Below are 25329 nucleotides of genomic sequence, written 5' to 3' on the forward strand. Positions count from 1 at the left end.
ACGGCGCGCATATGACGAGTCGGCCGGCCGCCCATCGGTGCGCGCCGGCGTTGCGGTCGACCGCCGGCCGCACGCGGCCCGGTCGCCGGCGCCGGAGCAACGACCACGGTCGCGCCTTTTGCGGAGCGGCCGCGGAGCCCTCCGGCGGACGACCGTCGGACTCAAAAACGATCGCCCTCCATAGCGGCAGTGAGCGCGCTCGTGCGCGCAGAAATACAGAAACGAAGAGATGGGGGCGTTGCGCAGGCGTCAAAGGGTCCCCGCTAGTCATCCAATACGCAGCCGGTTATGACGGCTCCTCGGTTGGTGCCGCGGCCGAGGGGCGGCGCTCTCTGCGGCGGCATCCCCTCCCTCCTTTCCTCACTCACCGCCAGGGACGCAGCGGCGCTGCAGGCGCTCCGATCACTCGAGCGCTGCTCGCCGGCGAGCTTCCATCCCAGCTCTGTGGTGTCCCGCCGACGGTATGGCGGGGGGCCCCGCTGCGACCGGGACGCTGCTTCTGACCGCCTGGGCGCCACACTCCCGACAGCGCCGAGCAGCCACACGGGGGGCGCACACCCTTCGTCGGCCGGCGGCTCGTGCGGCCTGAATAACCCGACCGCTGCTGTTTGGCCTCACGATCTCACGTGTACCTGCGAGAAGCCCCCTGCGAAACCCGAGCGCAGCTTTTGAGACTCGTGGAGACCCAGCTCATCGCCCTGCAATCCGCCAGACGTCGTGCGTTAGGGGCCGGTGGAGGTGCTCAAGAGGCTTTGACACAGTGTTTCGGACCTTGCGTTGCAGTCCAACCTGGTGCTCGTACCAAACTTCTCCGGACGACAAGCGCCCCAGTGTGTTGCGACTGCTGCTACAGTGCCGTCGACAAACTTGTGTGAGACGTCGTGACCCTGTGCACTTCACGGGGGCCCCACGGACGAGCATCGCTTGCCGTAGCCGCACTGGCGGACTTGGTGTGAACACCGGTTGCCGCTGGCCGCAGACTTGACTGACCGCCAGCCGGCTCGGGGCTAGCTGGTGCCTTCTTGCCGGCGCGTGTAGTTGTCGAGTGTGGTGACGGTACAGTGGTCCAGCTGACTATGTCCCGACGGAAGCAAGCTTGTCCCAGTAGGCACATCGCGTCACCAGCGTCAAGCTCCCTCTGCGTCGGGAATAGCCACAACGGTGAGTGCGTCGCGCGTGAAACTCGCGCCGCTTCCGCTGTCAGGCCTGTCGCAAACGGCGCCTGGCGGCGGAAAGCACGTGACACCATGCTGTCAGCTCAAACTACACGCGGCAGAGACCTCTTCATTCACGTCTTATGGATCTTTTTTTTTTTTTTTTTTTTTTGCGTTGTAGTTATTTTCTTGCACTCTGGGAGCTTTTTGATAGCCGTTGCATTGGTAGCTGGAAGCTTTAACAGCGGCCTTAAGATTATACGCGTACTGACCTTTCGAGTCAAGGCTGCACAGGTTACTATAACGTTTGCAGATATTGAAAGAACCATTAAAGTACTGTTTCAGTCGGCATCTATTGCAGCTTCTATTACCCCAGACTGGCCACCCGTGAAGTCAACTGTGCTCTGTGGTATCAGCCACCTCGAAACAGGCTCATAAACTTGTCCGGTGACGCCCCATCCCAGCTCTCTTGATGGTGGTTGATTGCGCTGACACCCGGTGCGTGATTGGTTTAACGAAACGACGCTAAGCTATAGATTTCCGCCTTCATGTACCTTGTAGTCACATTTACACTGTGCAGAGACATGTGACACACATGCAACTCGTGTGGGACGCTTGGCGCACGACTAGTGTAATGCTTTCCTCCTTCCATCCAATTACTGTGTTGCTTGCAGAAACTTACTTGGCAGCTTTTTTTTTTTTTTATTGTTTTGGCGTTCATAGTTACCGAGAAAAGCAGTCTGTAAAGTTAGCTTCTGTGACAAAACTACTTTTGTTTTGGTTGATGTCTAAAGTGCTTGTTGCCCGCGTCCTGTAGTCTGGCCCCAATTTTAAGCAAGATGGCTTGTGTCGGCAGCATTTTCTTTTGAAGCTTGCAGTTACATATGGAAGAAGCAATGGTTGTTTATCTGTATTCAAAATAAAGTGTGCGGGTAGGTTCTCTTCGCTCTAAACTCTCGACTTGGGCAATCCGCGCGGAAAAGCGGGACCATGATGAGCTTATTTCAGTGTCAGGCTTGTTCCATTTCAGTGAGCCGTTGCGTTGGTGTTCAACAGAATATGTAGAGCGGTACCTCCTTGCTTTCCTTTTGTTTTGTAAGTTCAGCGTTCCCTGAATATAGCTACGTAGAGCGGTGCACATACACAAAATTAGGGGCAGCATGCCTACCTGTCACTGGGCGCTGGAAGAGTTGAGAAAGTGCCTTCGTTAACGTTTTTGAATAGTCACAGCAGAACAAATAAGATTCATCCAGGAGAAAGTGCGAAGCTCGTGACAATCTCTCATTGTTTGGGTTGTAGATGGTGTCTCGACAGCTGAAAACGATCTGTGTGTTTTTCAAGAACGCACGATAGCAACATCAGACTGGTTCGGACACAAGTGAGCACGAACGCGCATAACCTACATAGAGCCCGTAACTGGCATCATAGAATTGTGATCATCACAGTTTTTTGCGGCTTGTTAGCAACGAGGGTAACTCGATGCGACAACATGCGCCGTTATAGCGCGCAAACAGCAGGCTTCGATGTTCGTGTGTCGCAAGGGTGCTTTGCAAAATAATGTCCAGTCGCTTGCTTCTCAAGTTAAGCTCATTCATCACCCTGAACCATCTCTTCGCTGTAGTAGCTTCAGAAAGTATTATGCTGAAATTCTGTAGCGAGTCTATACAATTTCACATCACGCGGCCAGGGCTGCTTGTAGCAACAAGCAAAACAGTCAGCTGCTGCTCACCATGAGGTTATAGCACAAAGATTGAGTGGCAACAATGTGTGTCTCGCACTTCGCTGGCTACACTTCCTGCCAAAACTCACGTCGATTGAGGTAACCGCTCCACGTTAACTGCGTGTAAAAGTTTCAGCGAAACGTATGCGAAAACTTGTTTCGGGGTCAAGGCTGTCTGTTCAAAAAGATCGATGTGCGTGTAAACAAGGTGTCACTTTGGAGGACGTCGCTACATGAGAGCAGCAAACAGCGCGAGAAAGTCTGCCAGCTGTCGTTTAGGGGAAAAAAAGAAAAGGGAGAAGAGAAGGATTCACGCGTGTTCAAACAGCTGGTGGGTGAGGAGGATATCTTGCGCATGATTATACTTTGCGGCACCAAAAGGCGACAGATGGAACAGGTAACCCATTGCATGGCTGCTTCGCATGACATAACCCCTAAAGTTCGGTGCAAACACATTGTATTATTATTGCCATACCCGGGTTCGCGCCTTTTCGTTTTGGTCGCACATTAAATTGGTGAGCTGCGCGCACTGCAATGGTCGTCGTTCGCGAGCTCTTGTCTGGCAACTGGTGCACTGAAATGCGACCAAAATCGGAAATGTGCGCCCGGTGGTGAAGCTTGCATTGAAGACACACTTTTTGGGAGAATCAGGGACCTGAAATTTAGTTTCACAGACACTTAAATCTTTTCGATCCGAGAAGACACACGTTGCGAATAGCTTTCTGTGCTACTTCCCTTGGTGGTTTTTCGTGCCCTCTTGTATTTATCATTCTTTTTTATTTTAGTGCATTCATGTTACGTTTCGGACAGGGTGAGATATCAGACTGAGCGACGACGCGCAGAGTTCTTCCTGTTGAACACGTCCACTGCAGATGCGTGCTGAACTTTTTAAAAGCGGATTCGATCTTCCGATTGCAGTGTTTCCTGTTCCGTACGTGGCTCGACCACGTTTATCGCTCGCATTGCGCCCCAAAAAACGCGACAAAAATGTAGTTCATCCATTTCTGGAACTTTACTGAGAGCATATATAAACTCGGCTGGAGTGAGTCCATTAGGAAAAGAGTAAAATAAATATGTCGCTGGCTGAGGCAATGGATGTTCCAATTTCCTCAGGCACTGATTAAATCTACGTGCTCAGACTGCTGGCAAGCGCGAAGATTTAACTGTGTTAAGAGGACGTTTGCGATTGGTTACAGTTGTCTCCAGCGAAACGACCTGTTAACCGCTCCGCGGCGTGTGCATATGCCGGGTGCGGCTTGCTGAAGGCTTGAGAATGCTGAAACTGGCCTCGCGTTCTATATCTGCTTCTTGTGTCTACTCTGCTGCCGCTTTGTTCGCGCTGTGATGTTTAGCCGCGTGCTTTTCATGTGTGCGCCTTCGCTGTTGTGCTCATGCTGCGGCGGCGTTTTTTCCTCAGTTCTTCTCAGGTTGCTTTGACCATTCGGTGCACACGCTCCGCTTGTTGTGCAGGGTGGCACGCTTAACTCGCATCGCACCTTCCTGTGGTCGCAGCATGCGCTTGGATAATGCGTCACAAAGTATACTCGTCGCTTTTGCGAAGACAGGAGTGTCACCATACAGCATGGGGAATTAGATGTTTGGGGAATTAGGTTGACGTGAAATAACATGCACATACGGAGAGATTCCAACCGCTGGGCAACTACTAATCAACGTGCGCGAGAGTTGACGAAGCCCTCTTCGGATATTCTGCATAATAGGAACGAACAAGAAAGAATCGCAGCCAAACAAGCCAGCCACTGAAAATGTAGAGGTGGAAGGTATAACGCTTGAGACGTGAGGGGGGAGATGACACCATTTTAGTGAACTGCATATATCATTACAGCTGTCACAGTACAGGAAGTATATAAATTCTTTAACAGCTGTACAGGGGTAAACATTATACAGAAGATGCATCTGTAAGGGATAAATGTATCTCCGGTTGCATGCAGGCACCATTTTCTTCACATAAATTGGGCATTATATGTTAACCGAAGTTTTACTGGGCTTATCAGCAAAAACCCTCTTTGATGTATTTTTTTCTATTAGCGCTTACCGTGCATTAGCGAAAATTTACATGCAGAGTGGTGTACACAGGTACCGACTAATTGTCCTTTAGATATATAATCGTGCTAATTTTTTTTTTTTTTTTTACTAAACAGCTATTGAGCACAATATTTTCAGTGGTGCGCGGAAACTAGTATTTTCAGTGTAACCGTTGCTTTGATGTTATCCATCGATGCTCAAACGCTGTGTTCGGCTATTATAATGTATTTGTTCAAGTCGTGCCATTTTGTCGTTTCTCCCTGATAATTTGTCCTTGAGATTTTATCTGCGGACAGCAAAGTTTCGATTGTCGTGAATTTTTGTCGCCAACTGCAAACTGACAGAGAAATATTTAAGCACAACAATAATGTAAAGATTACTTATAGCGGAACTCTACTGTTTTGCAAGTCGCATTATGGCCAGATGGCTATGCCTGTAGTCCTTGTCAACTGCAATAAACAAATATTGTAACATCATGCTACTTTCCTCTGTGTCCTGTGTGCATTGCTGTGCCAGCTGAAATGATATGACTGTAAGACGTTTTCTTCGCTCGTCTCGATCGACCAGTTGTGTATCTGAAGGAGCGTCATGGGCGACTTTCACATGCATCACCGGTCGATCGGGATAAAGTGTATTGTGTTTTTGCATACCTGCCTGGAGTTTTGTGCCGTTCTTATTGCACTAGTAAAACATGTCTCACGGGGCCACAAAAACATCGCTGAAAACGCTGTCCATTTACATGTAAGCACGTCACGAAATAGCCAGTGCTCTTTTTACCAATGCTGCTATATTTATCTTCCAAGCCCTTTTCTTATTTCAGTAAGGGAGCAAATTCTCCTATGTCGCGTCAGTATTTTTGGCCCGTTTCTGGGGGTGTTAAGGTCGTTGTGTGCTAGCTCTGAGTTCTGCCAAAATGTGCAATTATATGGATTTTAAAACAAGTCATAAATGTCAAATTTATTTGTGGCCGCGGCTCCATCTGTTATTCATTGCGCTTGCTAAAACCGTTGTCCTCGCACGAACCACTACCTAGGACGTTATTCTTACTATGTCGATGTGCCCGCGTCACTTATGGGCTTTGTAACAAAGCAACACGCCAGAAGAAGCACTTCTCAAGCCTTTCAAGCACCACACTCGACGCACTTTTATTACTTTTTTTCTCTCTGTCTCTTATCAGACACATGTCTGCAAACGCAAAACGTGTACTTCTCGATTTCCTTACTGTAGTCAAATACAGCGTAGGTGTGCAATGACACATTATACTCCGCGATACTTTGCTAGCAGTCCATCATAAAGCCAAACGAGACTGACTGGCTCTTCTCGTGTGCGCGATGATGGAATGGGCTCGTTTTCGCGGACACCCTTTTTTTTTTTTTTTTTTTTTTTTTTAAGCTGCGCTTTCAATCTGGGCTTCTCAGCTTGCGCGGGGCAGCAGAGTGGGGGAAAGGCACGCAGTTCTTATACCCCACCCTTTGAAGCGTAATAGCAGACCCACAAATGAAAGCGGAGTTTGCACATTTTCACACCGCTCTGCTCGGAGGCCGCTTATGAAATTGAGGGGGGCTGAGAATCTGGCTTCCGAGCAGCGCTGTTCCCGTCTCGCTCTTCCTCCTGTGCCGACGCGAGCACAAATGGGCCCGAACCGTGAAAGCGAGAGGGCCTCCTTCGGGCGCTGGCAGTGCGGTCGCATCGTGCGCCTGCCCCTCCCCGCCGTGTGTGTGTAATGATAGTTTCGCATAGGCGATGACCGTGTAAACGGAGGGCGGGAAGGCTGCCGGTTAGCGCTAAGTTGAGACATTAGCCAGTCGGCCGCGCCACCACCCCTCGCCGGAGCCGTTTAATAGTCACACGCACGGCCTCCACCTATATGCACGCTGTGTGGCCGCGGGGCCCAGCCTCGCTCTTTCAGCTTCCTTTCGCTCTTTTCGTTTTTTCTCTTACCGTGGCGGGCTTTCGCTTTCTCTTCGTTTTGCAGTATTTTCGTCACTCTTTGCTGTTCGCTAGACTCAATGAGCTTATTTCTTTTACAACAAATTTCCCGGTTACAGCATCTCACCGCCCTCCAACAGGTAACACACGCACTTTTGGCACGGCAGTTTTGTAGGATCCGATATATCTTATAGCGTGACATATTTTCAAGTCCCAACAGAAAATTCGCCACATCTGCATTTTAGATCAGAGATGGCGAACTCCATAACACCTCCTTTCAAGTTTGCCTCTCAGTTTTGCTCGCCTGACCACAACCCAGCTCTGTGTAATTACAAATCTGCGGCTGAGCCGCAATATTCCTAAAATCTGGCCTTATATCGTATTCACCCGAAACGAGTGCTCGCGTGCATGGTAGTTCCGTTATTGTTGCTTGTTCTCCTGCGACATCTACAGAAGAAACAAAGGGCAGCGTGCTTGAATGAACACGTTTGCAGCAACCTGTTGCCAACAGGTGTCTTACGCTTGCAACTCTCTTCGCCATAACAATATAAAAATTACTCAATCAAGCTCTTGTTCCATAGCGCGAAGGATAGAGCAGCAAAAGAGCGAACACCGACAGCGCAGAACCTGCACAATAAAACTTTTGCTTACTATCAACACTTGCTCAGCCATACAGCTACAACCGAGTTTGTACCTCAGCCTTTTCTGTGCATTTCTTGCGGGTTCAAAACTCCACATTATAGAAAGAGTGATCGCTGCTTGTTAGCCTTCCAAGGTCATCCAAGCGTCCCACACTGTGGCAAGTGGGGGCCCCAAAGTTGAAAAAAAAAATAAATAAAATTGCTTTAGCGGTTCGTTGCTGCATCACTTGCTCTCTGCTTACCATCAAAATCATTTTCGGCAATAATTATTTGGCCCATGCCGGAATGCTGCGCGTTCTTTGGCGACTCGTCAATGGGCGTGCGATAGGCGGCTTGGACATTTGAGGCTTCTTTGCATTCATCCAGCTTTTGTAAAGTTTCCTTGAGCTGCCTTGCGTGCACGAATTTTAGGTGCAAGTCAGTTCTTAATTTTTGAATAATCTACGTACTATAGTGTCACAATTTGTGCACTGGCCCTGTCAGTTACGTGTATTTCGAGGTCGTGTATGTTTTGTTTTGTTTGAATAACTTTTCAATAGCCGTCATCTCAATCTCCCAGCTCGCACTTTCTCAATTCCTCTGTAAGCCTCCCGCATATAAAATGCGACGTCCCCAGGAATAAAAAAGCGTCGTGTAGTCTTCTAAAAACGCACCTAGATAAGCAGAGAACGGCCTGAAGCGAACGGCCGTGAACACAACGTATTCGAAGTTTATTGAATACCATCAAAACAGTCGGGGTGGCCAAAGTCTCATTCGCAGGGAATCCTAGAGGCATTACACTTGCCTAGTGGACTCCTTGTATTGGCCGTGTTGGTCGTATAGCGGCAGCAGTTAGTCCGGAAAAGAAAATATCGCACGTGTGCACCTCAGGTGCACCCAGCTACCTCTGAATGTAAAACTGGTTTGCACGCGTATACGTTGCCATTTGTAAATAGCCAACTAAAATAACTGAAACCAGGCGAACAATATAGTACTGTACGTTCCCACGAGAGCGCTCTGTAGTGGCATTATTTTCGCTTTATTACTACTGTGAATGGCATGGAGAACTGAAACGAGAGCAGTTCTATTTTGTTTTTTTCTTGAGAAACCCGTTCAAGCATTTTAATATCCAGTTACCGCGAGACTTCGGTGCTGCGAAATCACGTGGCTGCTTGTTGTCGCAAAACGCAATTTAACATATTTAAACAATCCGAGCTCTTAACAGTCATGAGCACACTGAAACAGTGGTGTAAGTACGTAAAATATGTAATGTAATAGCCCGTGGTTGTAGGCCAGTTGGGGGGACATCGTAAGGAACAAAATCGCAGAAAGGAGTTTAAAAAACGCTGAGACAACTTCCCTGCCTCCTGTCGTTTGTGCGGTTTTGTTCCTTACGATGTATACATAAGACTTGGCTCATGTCACGAAAACACCCTGAGATTCGCGAGCACAAGCTCAACGAGCCGCGAAGTTGTAGTGGCTTGCGAAAGTGTCACGCATGCCTATTACGCTTGGCAAAATCATAACTAAGGTAAAAGGTCCCGTGTTATATATACGCATGAACAAGAATTGTCTCTAACTGCTGTGATCTTGTGGCCGGCAAAGTTCCACTTTTTATTATTTTTCTCAAACTCGGGCAGGAAACGAGTATACAAATATTGACTTATTCTGGTAGATCTTACCATTTGCTGGCCGTATCGACGGGAGAACTCGCGGTTTAACCCGGACTTTATATATTAAATTGATCAGAAAAGTCCGGTTTTAGCAGATGGTGGTGCCACTATATCCTTTCGTTGTTGTTATTAGCATTGCATTTCTTTAGAGCGTCTGAAGTGAATATACTACGTTTTATGACTATGCCACTGCGTCATACAGGCATGCAGGTATTCGTGTTCATATCAACTGAAAGCAGCCTTCTTTTTCTCTTCTCTTTCAATAAATTACAGTTACCTTTATTCTTTATTCTAGCTTTATATCCGCTTTTAAAACGCGTTCAGAACGAAAAACCACCCCATCAAAGACGCCGCATACATCTAGCGGCGCAAAACTGGCAAAAATGTTTATTCGTATTGGATGTCACCGAGTTTATTTAGTTTATTTATTCATTTTATTTTGTTTCAAGATGTTCTAACAAAATCTGCGCATCTTAATGACACGCTCTGCACGCGACTTAACTTCGCGGCAGTCACTGTGTTCATATTTCATAGAGATACATAGAGTTACTACACAAACTGCATGTCGTGTCCGCGATGTCAGTGTTTGCAGACGCAGACTACCAGTGAGAAAACGAGACTATCATATCAAAATATTAAGTTTTAAAAGGTTCTTCCGTGTTTCTCAGCTCCACAGCCGAGTTTTCGTGGGATGGAGCTTTCCATTGAAGGAAGAAAAATGTTGTTGAAAAAGTCAGTAGACTGTCCCTTGAGTTATTTATGCATTTACATTTCTTTCTTAACGGGGAATACTCTTAGTCACTGATTCTAAAGTTATTGCTGTTTTTTTTTTCGATGTTTCATCATCATCATCATCATCAGCCTGATTATACCCACTGCAGGGCGAAGGCCTCTTCCATATTTCTCCACTTAACCCGGTTCTGTGCTAGCTGCATCCACTTGACCCCTGCGAACTTCTTAATCTCATCCGCCCACCTAACTTTCTGCCGCCCCCTGCTACGCTTTCCTTCCCTAGGAATCCAGTCTGTTACCCTAAGCGACCATCGGTTATCCTCTCTTCGCACTACATGTCCTGCCCATGTCCATTTCTTCTTCTTAATTTCCACTAGAATGTCGGTAACTTGAGTTATTTCTCTGACCCACTCTGCACGCTTTCTATCTCTTAATGTTACCCCTTCCATTTTTCGTTCCATAGCCCTCTGGGTTGTCCTCAACTTAAGTAGAACTCTCTTGGTTAGCCTCCACGTTTCAGCCCCATAAGTGAGTACAGGCAAGATGGAACTGTTGTATACTTTCCTCTTGAGCGATACCGGTAAGCTGCTAGTCATAATCTGCGAGTGCTTGCCAAATGCGCTCCATCCCAATCTTATTCTTCTTGTTATTTCCTTTTCATGGTCCAGATCTGCGGTTACTACCTGTCCTAAGTAGACATATTCGCCTACTACTTCCAGTATTTCGCTACCTAATGTAAACTGCTGTTTACATTAGGTAGCGGAAACAAGGTAACAAGGTAACAAGGTAACAAGGAAAATTTGTTATTCGAATCGTGCGCCTTTAAAGATATACCGACTGGTATGCGCTTGGATGCCATAATTATTTCACTGCATTGAGTAGGTCACTAGTCGTGAATGCCTATCAGGAAAGTTGATAGCTTTCATGCTTAGTGCCGGAATTTACCATTTTTCTTCGTGTGTATTTACGTGCCTTGTCCCATTCTTTCTTGCCCCACTTTTCTGCTCTTTCGCCTTGGACTGTCAGCACGAACGGCAATTTTTACTGACAAAGGTTATTAGTTTGTAGGAGGTATAGTTTTAAGTCCTGCTTGCCTTAGAACATGACTGAAAAGGAATTCTTTTCGAGGCCTGTAATGTTCCTTAATGAAAACAGCCATCTTCCACTTCGGAGCTGTTGTTGTATCCTGCGAAGTTTTATTGGCGTTAATCAATACAGTATGGCGTTCTCAATTATAGTTTGAACAAAACCTGTGCATCTTAATGACAAGGCTGCGACGTATTTATTCTAGCCGCTTCGACGTGATTTACGTTGTTTCAATACTCGTAGGCGCAACTGATTCGCTTTGCTATAGTAAAATCTAATTTGTCGCACTGATCTCTCTCTCTCTCTCTCTCTCTCTCTCTCTATATATATATATATATATATATATATATATATATATATATATATATATATATATATATATATATATATATATATATGTTACTTTGAAATAGTAAACTTCCCCCGGGGAGGGGTTTTACATGATGGATGACCCTTAATTACAGAGTAGTTCTTCGAGGAAACGCCTGAAATGGTCATAGTTTCGGATGATGACAGTAGCGGCATCAGGAAAGGCATTGGGCGCTTATACAAGAAATGAAGAAAGATGGGCGAAGTCGGGCATGCGGCCTTGTTATGGCTGAGGTTGCAGGAGTCGGAATGTGCTGGTTAACAGCAGAATTTTGAAGGGAGTCTTGGTTGAGTTTATAGAAGAGGGACAGACAAGCAGCTTTGCGACGACGTAGAACGTTGAAAAGGTTATAGCTTTTGCTTTGAAGTTAGTGATACTAGAGATATATGAGCAATCAGAACAAATGAAACGCGCAGCATGGTTCCGGACAAAATCTAGAAGGTTAATGTAATTACCTTGTAAAGGGTTCCAGATAGCGCATGCGTATTCAAGTTTAGGTCGAACAGTACTGCAGTAAGCTAGTAATGTTAGAGGAGGACGAGCCAATCGAAGGTTACAACGTAGATAGCCGAGGATATGGTAACCTTAAAACACCTGAAGAAGTGTACATGTGAGTATATTAAACTTAAAACACGCATACACCGCCTATACTGCGGCTTTTTCTTCTTGAGATTCGGAGCTTGCCACCGTTACCGTTTTTTTTTTTTTTCGTTTAAAACGAATTGTTTCTCAACAGCTTAGTGCTCAAATATCGGCGTCCGCCATGAATGGACGTGATTGCAGTTTTACCCGCGCTGTGTACACGAACTAGATATACGACCCACTTAACGCCGGCTTCCCTCGCGCTTTCTCGGTTGTGTGTGGTTAGTCACGCACAAGTGAAATTTATAACGCACGATTCCAAGCGGCCTCCGACCCAGCGCACTGTAAACTCACGGTCGTACATATATGGTTGCGCGGCCATAAAGCCGTGTCGTGGATCGGGGATTCGAGACAGGGAGGCAAGGCTCCGGAGATTGCTTGCCCGGCAGCATGAGGACGTGGACGGGCTTTCTTCTGGAGCCCTTATTCCTTCGCGGCAAAGTCGGAGTGCTCTTTTCACGAGGCGAACGCGAAGAGTGCACTCACGGCAGATGCTAATTTACGACTCGCTGACGCCTCGCAGACAATACTGTAAGCACGACTTTTTCAGTGGCCGTACATAGTTAACGAAGGGAATAAGCAAATGGCGGCGAAATTTATGACCAAGTAGAGAATAATAACTGATCTTGCATTTCTTTCTTGCCTTTGTTAACTTCATGTGGGGGCAAAACTCTGGAGCTCACCAGGGCAGCTATGCCAGCGTTGCCACTTGCTGTAGACGCTTGGCGATGACACAATGAGGGGAGAAATAACTGACTACCAGGAGCGCCAGTTAACAGCCATCATGAAGTGATACAGTGCCGTTAAATACAGCATCAGATCTGTATTCGGAGTTTGCGTTTCGTCCGGCTCGCTCAAGTGGACTGGGTTCATTGTCTACTGTCATTCTGCGGCCGCTTACTTACAGGTATCGCTGGTGCGAAGCACATCAGGAGAGGGCACAGAACGGAGTAGTTATGAGTCTTATCAAATTGCGTCAGTGGTTCGAAGTTGGGACTCCTACTCATGCCGAAGTGAGTACTTTCTCCAAGTAATTAGACCGATATGTTTGCATATCCTAACGTTTTTACATGAGCGAACGTGAATATACGTTCTATGAAACGATTGTACACGCATCATGCAAAACAGCATCGAAACGTTCCTTTTAGTCTCCACAACGGATAAAAAATGCGGCCGACGTCTTTTCGGTATTTATTTGTCAATTGTTAGGCCGAATTTCGTACACGAGGTCAAAATGATTTAACGCGGCGCGTTCCTCTGTAATTGGCTCCGAGAGATTCAGGCTGAAATATCCTTCGTTTTCTTGTCGAGTGATGAACAGTTATTGTTGAGTGGTACCTAATAGTTACAGTCGCCCATTAAATCGTACAGCATTTTTTGCCCACGAAGCATCACCGATACAGCATCGAACCAAACCAATTGTCAACAGTTACCAATGGAGTCCCGGCTACCCAAACTAATTTTTGAACATATAGTTTCTTTTTTTTTTTTTTTTTCAAGCTATTTCAGGCGTAAACACAAGCTACAGCCGATGTCATCTTTCTGATAGCTGAGCACGAACTATGTATAGGCTCAATCTCTGCTGCGGCGACCGCATTTCAATGATGCTCAAGTGAGACGATACCAATTTTCCGATATTTTAATAAATTTTGAATAATCTCGGCTGGTCGAGATTAAATTCATACTGCCACGGCGTTCTTTCCTGGCCCGCGTAAAAGACCAACCAGCCGATTTCCCACTATAAGCGATTGTATACGAAGCAAGCCGTGACTGTAAAGAGTGAGCTTCTTTGAAGCTGTTTTTCTCTCGCCTATCAGCGCTTCTTTCTTCAACTTCTTGCGCTATGCTTGCTCTTGAGCTCACATCCAGGATATCTCGCAATTACCGGCGCTGCTGTACGAAATGAAAGTGCGAAATGAAAACGGACTCAGCAAGCGAATAGAGCACGCGTACTTCCGCCGAAATCAACCAAACTAAAACTGTTTAATGCGTTTAGAAAGCTCACAGCCCCTTTACCGGGAAGGAGGTGTAGGGTTCAGTGAGCTCCGCGGGATCCGCCGCTCATATATACTCCAGCCGTTCTCTGGGAAGATGCATTGGCGAGGGGCGTCTGATTGCTTCTACTTGTTTCCGCTGGGCGACTTTCTCTTCTTTCCTGCTGCGTTTAAAGAGGAAAGGAACGAAGCGCGGCCAAAGCAGGGTGAGTGTGCAGGGTTGTAAACACGCGTTACGTCGTAATAACAGAATGTGAAGGAATGCCTGCATCGTCCGTCAGGTCATTGCGCAAGACAAGCCGGATTGTTTTGAATAAAGCCGATTAATATTCCTCTCTCTCCGGTCGTGGCTTCGTCGTGCGCCTCTGAGGCGTCCCGCCGCTGGTCTGTGCCGCGCTCTCCCTTCCACGTCTCCTCGCCCACCCGCTGGGAAAACAAATCTTCTCCATTGGTTCTCGCTGCCTGGCTCCCCGTCGGTTATGGCGCAACAACTCTTACCAAATGGTCTTTCCCCTGGCCTCTGGCTTACGAAACTTGCCTCATGAAGGCCTGGAGGTGAACAGCCTCGGACTCATATTCGTGGTGGACCACGACGGGCGCGAGCCCGCGGAAGGAAGGCGCACGCGACCGAGAGGGGGGCCGCAGGCCCCATTTTGCCGCGCCCGTATTCGCGCATCCACCCCTCCTCTTCGTGTCGTTGTACAACGCACACTCGTTTCCATCAAGATTCATGTTGCCGACGAGATTGAACTTTTCGCGCCGCGACGTCGGCGCTGCCTGTACGCTAGCCGTGTTTTGATACCGCGTTCGCACTTGGTTTCCTTGCGAACCTTCCACTTTCCCGGTTTGATCATGCAGGGTTGTCACGGTGCGCGATAGCCCAAGCTTGAGGTTTCAGTGCCCGCTTGGTGCCGAACAGGGCTGAAAGCTCGCGTAGCTGAGTCCTAGGTGCAGAGGCGTCGCGCAGTCAGGTGACACGCGGGCACCGGCCGGAACAGCCATGCCGGACGGGCGCCCGGACAAGTGGCCGCTCGTGTGTCCGGGCGGTGGCGCGCGCGCCACCAGTTGCGCGATTTCGACCAGTATTTGTTTTTCTTTGCCCTTCCCACCCTCCGAGGGCGGCGCGCGCGATGGGCGCTGTGTGCGCAGGGCCGCCATGCCGGATGCACGGCTCTCGTGATGCAAGGTGGTCGCGCGGGGAAGCTCTAATGGGAATTCATAAAGAGCAAAGATGAAGGCGGCCCCTCAGAGAGGCGCGCAGGTCGTTATAAGCATGCGAATACTGCACTTCTGACAGCTCATTAAACGAGCCGGACCCCAACCCTATGCGTCCTTTCGCGGGGCTGCGGCGTGCGCGGCGTGCACGCTCATAATTGTTGAATGCGCCCTGGAGGGGGCGGTTCCCCGTCTCTTGATGGGCGAGTCTCGGCAGGCCAGAAAATACACGCACGTGCTCGCCTGATGAACTGCCACGGCCGCCGCGCAGCGTGCCTCGCGAAGATGGCCGCCGCCTTGATCGGCCTCCGTGTGCTGGGCCCCCGCGGCCGCCGATATGGAGGTGGCTGCAGTCCCCTGCATCGCACTTTCATCTCTGTGGCCCGATTACAGATAGAACCTTTCGGAGCGTTCGCCGCAGCTTTTGAGGCGGCACTGACGAAGGAAGTGGGGGACAGCTATACCGGTGAGGTAAGAAAGCCACGGGTTTAGCGTCCCGAAGCGGCCAGCAGCTCAGGGAGATGCCGTAGTTATAGTGGAGGTTCCAGGATTAATATAGACCACTTGGGGCTCCTTAACATTTAGCACTCGGTTACTTTTTCTTCATTTTGCTTATTTCCATCAGAATGCAGACGCCACGGCAGAGATTTGATTCCGCGGCCTTGAAATAAGTCGCGCAGCGCTGAAGCCACCTAGCAAGCATTGAGAGAGAGGGGAGGGGGGTAAAGCCACAGAAGCGCCCTATATCGACGGATTTATTTATGGGAGTCGACCGAGGCCGGTTTTCATGCACTGCTTTGCGAGGGAACTGCTTTCTCCTTCGTCTAAATCGGTACGCAATGCCTCCTCAGCCCAGACCAAGGTAGAGCTTGTATCACTTTCGTATGCGTGTACCATGGTTGTGTACCACACATCATAACGCAGGCAAGGTAACACACCAAGGCCGGATAGAAAGTTTTTGCTATTTTAACGCGACAGTGTTAAAGGGCCCCTTCTCGAGAAAATCTGTCGGCGTTGTGAGCGAAAAAGTCACTGGCATGGCTCTGGCAGATGACATGGCTGCACACTGATTGGTCGGCGGGTTGTGTGACGTCACAAGACCACGTGACATGGTCGAAATGGCAGGCGCTGCCAACTCAGGTTTCACCTCTGGTATGGGATGGTGAGATTGGAATCCAGCCGTCGAGGGCCCTTGGAGCCTGGGCTAGAAACGCTGACTCTATGTCACGCAGGCACGTTCGTACGGCTTGATTATAGCGGTGTGCCGGGTAGTATGAAGAGAGCTCGTGGTGACGCGTAGACTGTCATGTTGAGTTGTAGGCATTTAAGGCGCGAATATAGTCCGACGCAATGCACGCGCGCGCGTGCGCTCGCTCACGCTGCGTTACGCTGGCGTAATTACTCCGCCGATAGGTCCGCGAGCTCCAGCGCCCAACGAAGCCAGCGGCTGACTTATTGCGCCGGGAATTCCAACCTGGGCGGCGGCTGTGTGAACCTTGAACCACACGTGAGCGTCCCGTGAGTGCTATGTAAACGGACAACCCCCACCTGCAGCGTGCCTCCGACGAGTCGGCGCCGCGGTGGCTGACGCCGTGTCGTCCGTCCGTGTTTACCTTGTTTTGGTTGTGCTGTTTTCGTTTGGAATGGGCCTAGTGCGCAGCGAATACTGTTTCCATGTTTTGGTGCGAGAGAGTGCGATCACGGGATTCCGAGCAGCAGTGCGCGGTGCGTTGACAATGAGAGCGGGCGCGTGGAGAAATGTGCGAACTGCGTGTGCGAAACGAAGAAGTGTATTTGTAACCGAGTGGTTAATTTTCAATATAGCCGTTGTTCTTTTTCGTATTTTATTTGTGTGACCAGTCTTCTCTTTCACTACTTCAGAATCCAGCAGCGCAAATAGAACGCGTGTGATCAGATAAGGCGGAGCTGCGGTCTCTTGACAAGTGAGCTGTTCGCTGCTGCTGTGTTGGGTTTGATTTGTATGCTTGCCGGCCGAAGTGAGTTTCCCACTTGCTGCACGCACCGTTATACCGTAACTTTTGATCTTTTTTTTTTTTTCTGTCGTTTTTATCTGTGGTTGAAGAATGCTATAAGTTGTGGAAGAAGCTCCGAGATCACTTTACCTGCGAACGGTTGAGGCTGCGAACGGGATGCAGACGGCCCGCGGTCGGCGATCTTTCTGCGCATGCTCCGAAGAGAGCCGCTGACGGCGCGCAGCGCTTAAGTATAAAGGCGATATATTTCGTCTGGCGTAGCGAAACTGGCGTAGTGTGACTGACCGCGAGCGACGCTTGCGCGCGCGCGGAACACGTCGGACTATATACGCGCCTTTAAAGGACAACTAGCGGTGTTATTAGGAAGGAAGTAAACAGCGAATATTACGACAGGCACTTAGATGAATGTCATCGGGTTTATTGAACACAGCTTTTAAACCAGAGAGCGACATTACGAACGCATGCATGATGTCCTCACATTTTTTTTGGAACGCCAAGTGGTTTCGCGGCTGTATTCTCTTGGAATCAAGAACTGATTAAAACCAGCACCACTGCTCTTTGCTGCCTTATAGCATCTAACTCATGTCCATGCAATGAACCAATATTTTAGCCTGCTTCGAAATCCCTTTGCGAGGAAATATTCACCGCAGAGGCCCTTAAGACGAGGTTTCAAGAGCCACAGGGTCAGTAAGCTCTGCGGCACTCAGTCACGAGCGAAAGGCTGCGGCACATATATCGTATCACAGAAATTTTTAGCCCAAACGCCGCGAGGAAACCAAGCGTCCGTTGCCTTTAGTGGAAAAGAAAAACCTGGACACTCGATCAGTTAAGGTGATTAGTTAGGTTGTGTTTTAAAGGGTGTCTTTTGCGCTTGAATAAACTGAAATGATTTCAGATTCTGTTCTCTGCAACGTGAGTCGATTATCTTACCGAAATCACCCGAAAAATGAAGCCGACAGCGACATGAATTTCTTCTCAGGTAGTCAGTCATATATACACAAGGGGAAAAAAAAAATGACGCAATTTCAACTAGATATTTATTATGTTCTCGCTTTCTTATTGGGAAGACTTGCTAGGAAGGCCTATTGTGGGTGTATGTGGTTAAAGCATACGAAAAAATTTTTTAAATTTGGCGCTTCTGTTGTTCACTTTCGGCCTTTAATTGTCCTATTGACTGCATTATTTTGTTCTGTGCATGTAGAAGGTACATTGTCGAACTAGTGCTGTTTTCCCGCCAGGTTTGAGATCATCAGCCGGACTACCCACTGCAAGGCGAAGGCCTCTCCCATATTCCTCCAACTAACCCGGTCCTGTGCTTGCTGCATTCACTTGACCCCTGCGAATTTCTTAACCTCATCCGCCCACCTAACTTTCTGCCGCCCTCTGCTACGTTTTCCTTCCATTGGAATCCAATTGGTTACCCTTAGCGACCATCGGTTATCGTCTCTTCGCACTATACATGCACTGTCCATGCCCATGTCTACTCCTTGATTTCTACTGGAGTGTCATTAACGTGAGATATCTGACTCAAAACCTAAAAACCGCTGTTGACAAGACTCGTTAGCATGCACGTAATGTCTCCGACCAGGCTGGGCTGATTACTGCAATATATTTTCCGCCAAATATCTCCCAATTGAGAAGTCTGGATTTTTCAATGCACCCTTTGCAAAACACACCATGCGTCATACTTTACAGGCTCTCAATTTTACTAATTCCGGAACGTTGACTGGATATGCGGGGCCTTGTGAGCACCGCTGCACTGAAGAAACCCAGGTGTCTCTTTCTTCTCGGGTCTCCCTTTCTATATATTTTATTTTTTCTTCTGCCAGTCCACCTTTTTAGGTGTGCGCGTCTAGTGGTTTTCAAAAGCCTGTTCAAGACGGATTACTATTGCTAAACACCTAATTTTATACGAATCGAATTTATTACTAACCGCAAAAAAATGCGGACAGTTTCGGCTAAAATCCTAATACCATGCGAAAGAGGCATTACACAGGTTTTTTTTTTTTTTAGTTTCTCTGTCGCATAGCCTTGTGTAATTGGCTGCAATGAGACACGCATTTGTAACTGATTAGATCGCTTCTTTTATTTTGTAATAGCGTAGGGAGCTCGTTCTACTGAAAACCCAACGCCTCCGTCGTCTGCCGGAAAAAATTCCGGAAGTTTCAAATAAAGGTTACGAATTGGAGTAGGGTCAGAATGAAGCCAAAGTTGGTGAGAAGGTTCCAAATATGGGGTATGTCAGAGAATAAAGGTAATTCCTTAAAGTAACTTTGCCGCCTTTGGTGTTCCAACCCAGGCCCTCTTCATGCCATGCGGGAGCGCAGCGCAGAAACCACGAAGCGTCGTTGGCACTGAGCGTAATAGAGGGGTACCCAGTGAAAGCGCTTTGGCACGTAATGCTAACGTGTCTTTGGGATGTTTATACTGTTGCTGCAGTAACAGTAATTATAAAATTGAATGATTTAATCAACAAGTTCAAAGGAATTAGCGCAATAAAAAGGCGTTGTAAAGCCGCTATGCGTTTGCTCTTAAGGCGAAGCTTAAGCACGCAGCGCCATACTGTAGAACTTACCGTCGCCTCGGCAACGCGTTCTTATGCAGCTGTTCACCAATCAGAGCTGCTACACAAGCAGGACAAGGTTTTCGCTAGAGGTAATATCTCCGTATTCAAAGTATATGATTGACCTAATTCAATTAACAATTAGCAGCTCAGTTAATACCTTGTATATACTAACAGTAAGTTGATTGCTTTGTAATTTCTTAAGTCCATGGCGTCCCCGATCTTACAGATTATATGATGCTGTTAGCTTTCTTTGAAAATTTGTGTGTGCTCGAAGTCGTTAGGCCAACAGACTTGCAGTTACCGTACCCTCGCCAGCTGCTTTCTCACTTTGCTTTGCTTATGAGGCAATTTCTTGTGAACACTCGATGGCACCGAAAAATATGGCGTCGAAGCAGCCATTTTCAGCCATTCAAGCAGCGAGTGGAACGACGGCATCCACTATACTCCCTCTTCACATTTGGTGCGCCATTTGCTCGTATACGGAATGACTAATGGACCTATTATACGGTGTCAGGTTTCCTCTGCTTCGTGCAACTATTTATAGTGCAGCGTTTCAGGTGATGTCATTCCATTTCGCTTCCAATTTGGAATGCGTCTGCTACTCTAGTTTGTCCCGAGGATGTGACGTACAGGAACGGGACGACACGGTTGCTATGTACGATGGACGTAGCAAAGAGCCCCGGGCGCATTTTTCTTCTCTTTTAATACTTCATTCTATAGCGGCCGCAGCCACAGCTTTCTTTAAGCGTCCATGTAAACGTGAATTTCAAGATTCTACATGCGCAGATCGAGGATAATTAAGCGAAGAAATGTTCCTGGTTTTGTCTTCTCACGAGTTGCCTCCTGTACATTTTATTGCTTATCTAACTCTCGCTTGATCTCCTCGTGTGTTCCCTGCTGGGAGACGGCTTAGAGGGGAAACAAAAAAAAAGAGAAAGGAGTGTACAGAAGCTACCGTGTCTCGCGGTGCGAATACAGATTCCGAGTGCCTTGAAGGCTGCATATATAGAAAGCGTAGTGCACGTCGCGCATTGCGGGCATTGGAAGAACACATAAATCTGAAAATCGAAAGCTGCGCGGACGAAGTGCAAAAAAAAAAAAAAAAAAAAAAAGAAGAAAAAAAAAACGACGTACATGCTAATACAGACGTGAACAGAAAGCGGAGACGCCTTTGCATTTCGTTCGCTTCCTGGGCAGGCGCAGGAGTCTTGCGAATTTCGTCAGTGAACGCGGCGGGAAGCCTGGGTTGTCATCTGGAGCCGCGCAGTGCGTGCGGTGGAGAAACGAAGACAGCGTCGTGCAGCTGTTTCATATAGCTGTGTCGCATCTGCGCCAGTACAGGGGTTATTTCGGCGACCACGCCGAGTAGGGCGTTTACAAATACACGCGGGCTGCGCAGCTCCATCAGGAAACGGTATACCGAGGTCGCTCGAGACCCCCCTGTGAAGAAGACACTCGCAGCTAGGAACTCGGAGAAGGGAGGTGGGCGAGGGCACAGAGCGCAGATCGTTTGAAGGGAGACGGCTGTGCGGTGCCGAGGACTGCATACCAGAAGGAATATCCAGAGTATAAGAGCAGTACAAACACATCGAAGCGGAGAGAGGTCGCGTCGCCTAGCTCCCCACGACGCATGCGCAGTGAAGCGGGAATGGCGTTTGGCCCCTGCCTGCCACCGCGTCACGTGTCAACATTGGCTGCATTTGCATAATTGATTGCGCGGCGCGCTCCGTGCGTCCACTCCCTCGAGCTAGGGGCGCGTGCACGGCGGCTCGAAGAGTGGAGTCGGCTTCCTCGCTTAGCGGCGGCCCGAGAGCCCCCGCCGGTGGCTGGAACTGGCAACTCCGCGGGTCGCTGCCTCCCCCGTGTTACAATATTTCCTTCGCTTTATTATTCAGGCTCCTTGTTCGCCGGGGCGGCGGCACTGAGAGTAATTCTGCGAGGACGTTCCGTCTGCGACGCCCGCTCACGTGCGCCGAATGCAGCCTTCTGCTCCGGGGCCTGCTCGCATTGTTTTATGATTATGCAAATTTCACGCCCCCGGGGCACCTGCCACTTCTGGCTGACGGAGCAATGCGCGACGTGGACTCCTTTATACTTGGGGCTTTTATTTCTCCCCGCTGATGGAGCGGCAAGTGCAATCCGAGCGCGGTGGAAAAGACGTCGCGCCAGCTTATCGCATTTAAGGCGCCCTGATTCCCTGGAGGAGCGCCGCTCGTTGAGTCACGTAACGCGCTCAATGGTTAGCTCTGCGTCCCGGGCAATTCTTAATCATGTATCTTGCATGCTTCGCCCTCTGAACTTCTGTTGCAAGCCACTGCGGTTTCTTTGTTCATTGCATAGCCCTCAAGTTACAGAGGTAGAGATAGAGGGGAGCAGTGATCAAACATAAATTAATTAATGAATAGCTATTGCGGCAGCTTCATGCTCAGTTATAGGCGAAAACTGGAAAGAACTTGGCATTTGCGTCTTTTAACTTTCGCGCATCCAGAGCACAGATAGCAGCATCTGGTGTAAGGCTGTGCTGCAGCGGATTGAGTGAGTGGCTGTGTGGAATGGGCTTCTCATCATTCTCGCGTTTGCCTTCGAAACGAGAGGAACACCGCATTGGAACGCACAGTGGCACACGCAATTAATCGCAAGCAGTTTATATCCAGCATTTTATTTTCTTTCTTCGCTTATCAACGCCGTAAAGTACAGGCTGTCTTCCGTGCCTCGCATGTTTTCGAGAAAATGTGCGTTGTAACAAAAAGAAAAAAAAAATCTAGCCCGCATTACCACGTAGAAGAAAAAAAGATAACAAAGGTAATACGTAAGGAACCAAATTAATGGGCACATTGTACTGACAACGACCATAAATAGTTTGTGTGCTGATTTCTTGAAACTTTTTGGCGCCTTTTAAGTATTGCCAATTGTAGGCCATGCATATCGAATAATCTATAGTATTTTTTTTTTCTATACTGACCTATTAAGCCATGCTCCACTCCAAGGGGAAAGAGGGCAAGTGAGTTTGTGTGCGTGAGTACGCATGCAGGTCAAATATGGGCTTTTCATTTGGAGCGCTCTATCTTGAAGGCCCGTGCCACATGCTGCTCGTACCTGAATTGGAAAACGTGCACTTTTATATGTATGACGCAGCCTCGCTCTGATCCCTCGGCGTGTGCCAATGACTCTGCTAGAATGCGGCACAACTTTGTTGTTCACTGACGACACTCCGCATGGCAGCTCGCCTCCAGTGCCTTCTCTCTCTGACTCCCTTCGAAGCTGCATAGTCCCACTTCGATTTTGCACCGCAGGCGTGTCTGGTGTGGCCTGTTTAGCAACTGCATATCTTCGGCCCCGATTGTCAGCGGCAACCGTCATGAGCGGAAAAGAAAAAAAGAAACGTGATTATCAGCGCGGGCGCACCACCCAGATGTAATAATATACATACCGCGTTCAGCTCGTACGCTCATCCGCGACGCAGTAGAAAAGTGTGCTCGCAAAGAGCGCTGCGTGCATTTGTATGAATACCGCCTCATTTATTGACAGCTTCTGGGCGCTGTGCTGCCCCGGCACGTGCGCAGCTGGAGCCGCATCCGCGCCGGGCCCGTAATTAAACGCAAGGCCGTAATTTCTCGCTCGCTCCCGGGGGCGCAATATGCACGGGGGCGCGGGAAGTCAATATGCGAGCTGTGCAGCGGCGGAGCGTTGTTTTGCGTGCGGAGCTGCAGCTCGCTGCGCAAATATTTAGCGCCGCGAAACGCGCGCATGCTAGCTCGGCCAGTGGGCGTCGCGGAAGAAGTCGGGATGCAATAAGCGGCCGCCGGCTTTGCTTGTCGCGTGATTCGTCCTGTTTGCACATTAGGGGGAGGCGGAGGAGGCCTTCTTCGGTTCTCTCCGCAGACTTTCCCGAACGCATGAGGCGAACTCACTACTACATCGTTGTAGCCCTGTGTGTGTGTGTGTGTGTGTGTGTGTGTGGGATAGGCTGTGCGTCATTAGATCGCTCCGGCTTCCGGTGCCGAGTTTTCACTCATGGTTGGCGAAACCCTGTCGACGTTTGACGATGAGGCATAGGCTACAAAGTATCATGTGGGAATAAGCAGGGATGTGTATCGTGCGTATGAATGTCGTATAGCGGACACCCAGTACATCGTGAAGGATTCATGCATGTACAGGGGTGGGTCAAAAGTTCCCAGACCACAGGGGCTGCTTCTGAGCAGTATAGTAAGGCAGCTACGACGGACCCAAATCTCAAAATACATGTGGAGGGTAGATGAAGCATTATTCTAACCTCTGAGATTATTTATAGCTTTAATGGGATCTAACGTGTCGGAATATGCGGACCAGAAGCAAAAACCTGCGGCCTGGCAACTTTTGACCCCCCTGTACTTCGTGCTGTCTCTTTCGAAAATGTTGGTTAGATTGGGAGAGTGGCTGCGGATCTCATAGGGTCTACGCGTTTATTGGAATTATTCGGTCAATGAGATCAGGACGAAGCGCCTCAGACAAGGTTGGTTCGAGGTTGAGCGTTCTGCACTTATATCGGCTGCTAAAAAATGAAATGATAAGCAGTCGATACTACATGGTCGTATCTAATCTGGCACTTGGAATCTAGCCTTCACTTTGCAAGTATGACACCCCCGTTACACCTGAGGGCGTTATGAGCGAATTAGCACTGCTGAACCTCGCATCTGATGCCACACGTCAGACTTCTTCGTTGCCAAGATGTTTTTCTCTTGTTTTATTTTTTAAGGTCACTCAAGGGGCTAGCGTGGACCATGTAGTTTCGCAGTCTTATAACTCATAAGAAAGTTACAATGAGTGCTAGAATCAGCCGTATCATGTCATGTGCATAAAGATGAGCAGAACGAGCGTCCGCGAATGGTGTAGATGTGTAGCACAGCACAGTTCTTGCGTGACCTAAATTCGAGACTCGCTTTTAACAGCAAGAGGCAAAAGTGCGACAGTTTTCAAGCAAGAAAACACAGGGGGAGAAGTCATCTGCTGCGTTAATGCACATTTTCTGCATCTTCCTCTCTTAGCAGGTTGAAAAGTGATTTTCCCTTCATTATACCTTGTTAAAATGTTGCTCCCCCGTTTAAGCCAACAGCCGAAAATTCCTTCCTAGTTCAGTACAGCAATCCATTGCTTAAAAATCATCTTGTTGAAAAGTTCTCTTGGAGGAGGCTGCATTTGTATAGGGCACGGTTGCATATGGCTGGTCAGGGTGATCACAGAATGGTATGGTTGACATACTTCGGTGCCAGCACGTACTGCAGCAGTATATTATAAAACAAGCTTTCTCTGTTCGGAACCTATTTCGGAGGCGTTTTCACCTTACTAACTTTCTATCCTTGACTATATGCACGGCCGGTCGCTTTCTTCTATTCTTTCTTTTTTCTTTTAGTCATTCGTGCTCTGGTATACTCACAGTCACCTATATCATATAGTGAGGTGCTGAATATAAACATGACTAACCTGGTCATTCTTAACCGACTTCCCGAGCTGTCAGCCGCCGTAGATAGGCCAAGCAAGATTGACTATTTAGAACTTGTAGAAAGTAAAAAGAATCGTCGTCAGTCCAGTCATTTGGCGAGCAGAAATCACAG

At 48.4% G+C, this 25329-nt stretch overlaps 1 protein-coding gene across 1 annotated transcript in view; it reads left to right on the forward strand.

The window, feature by feature from the left end:
- Nucleotides 1–834: 834 nt before the first annotated feature.
- The window catches only part of LOC146204273 (sal-like protein 1), a 151090-nt gene continuing 126595 nt past the window's right edge, over nt 835–25329 (forward strand). Inside the window, 1 exon segment of the mRNA XM_084586350.1 lies at nt 835–1161. Coding sequence (XP_084442476.1) covers nt 1077–1161 — 85 coding nt within the window. The 5' untranslated portion in view covers nt 835–1076.

Source organism: Amblyomma maculatum, chromosome 1 (assembly GCF_055883805.1).
Source record: "Amblyomma maculatum isolate TAMU_Amacu chromosome 1, ASM5588380v1, whole genome shotgun sequence".
Taxonomy (NCBI): domain Eukaryota; kingdom Metazoa; phylum Arthropoda; class Arachnida; order Ixodida; family Ixodidae; genus Amblyomma; species Amblyomma maculatum.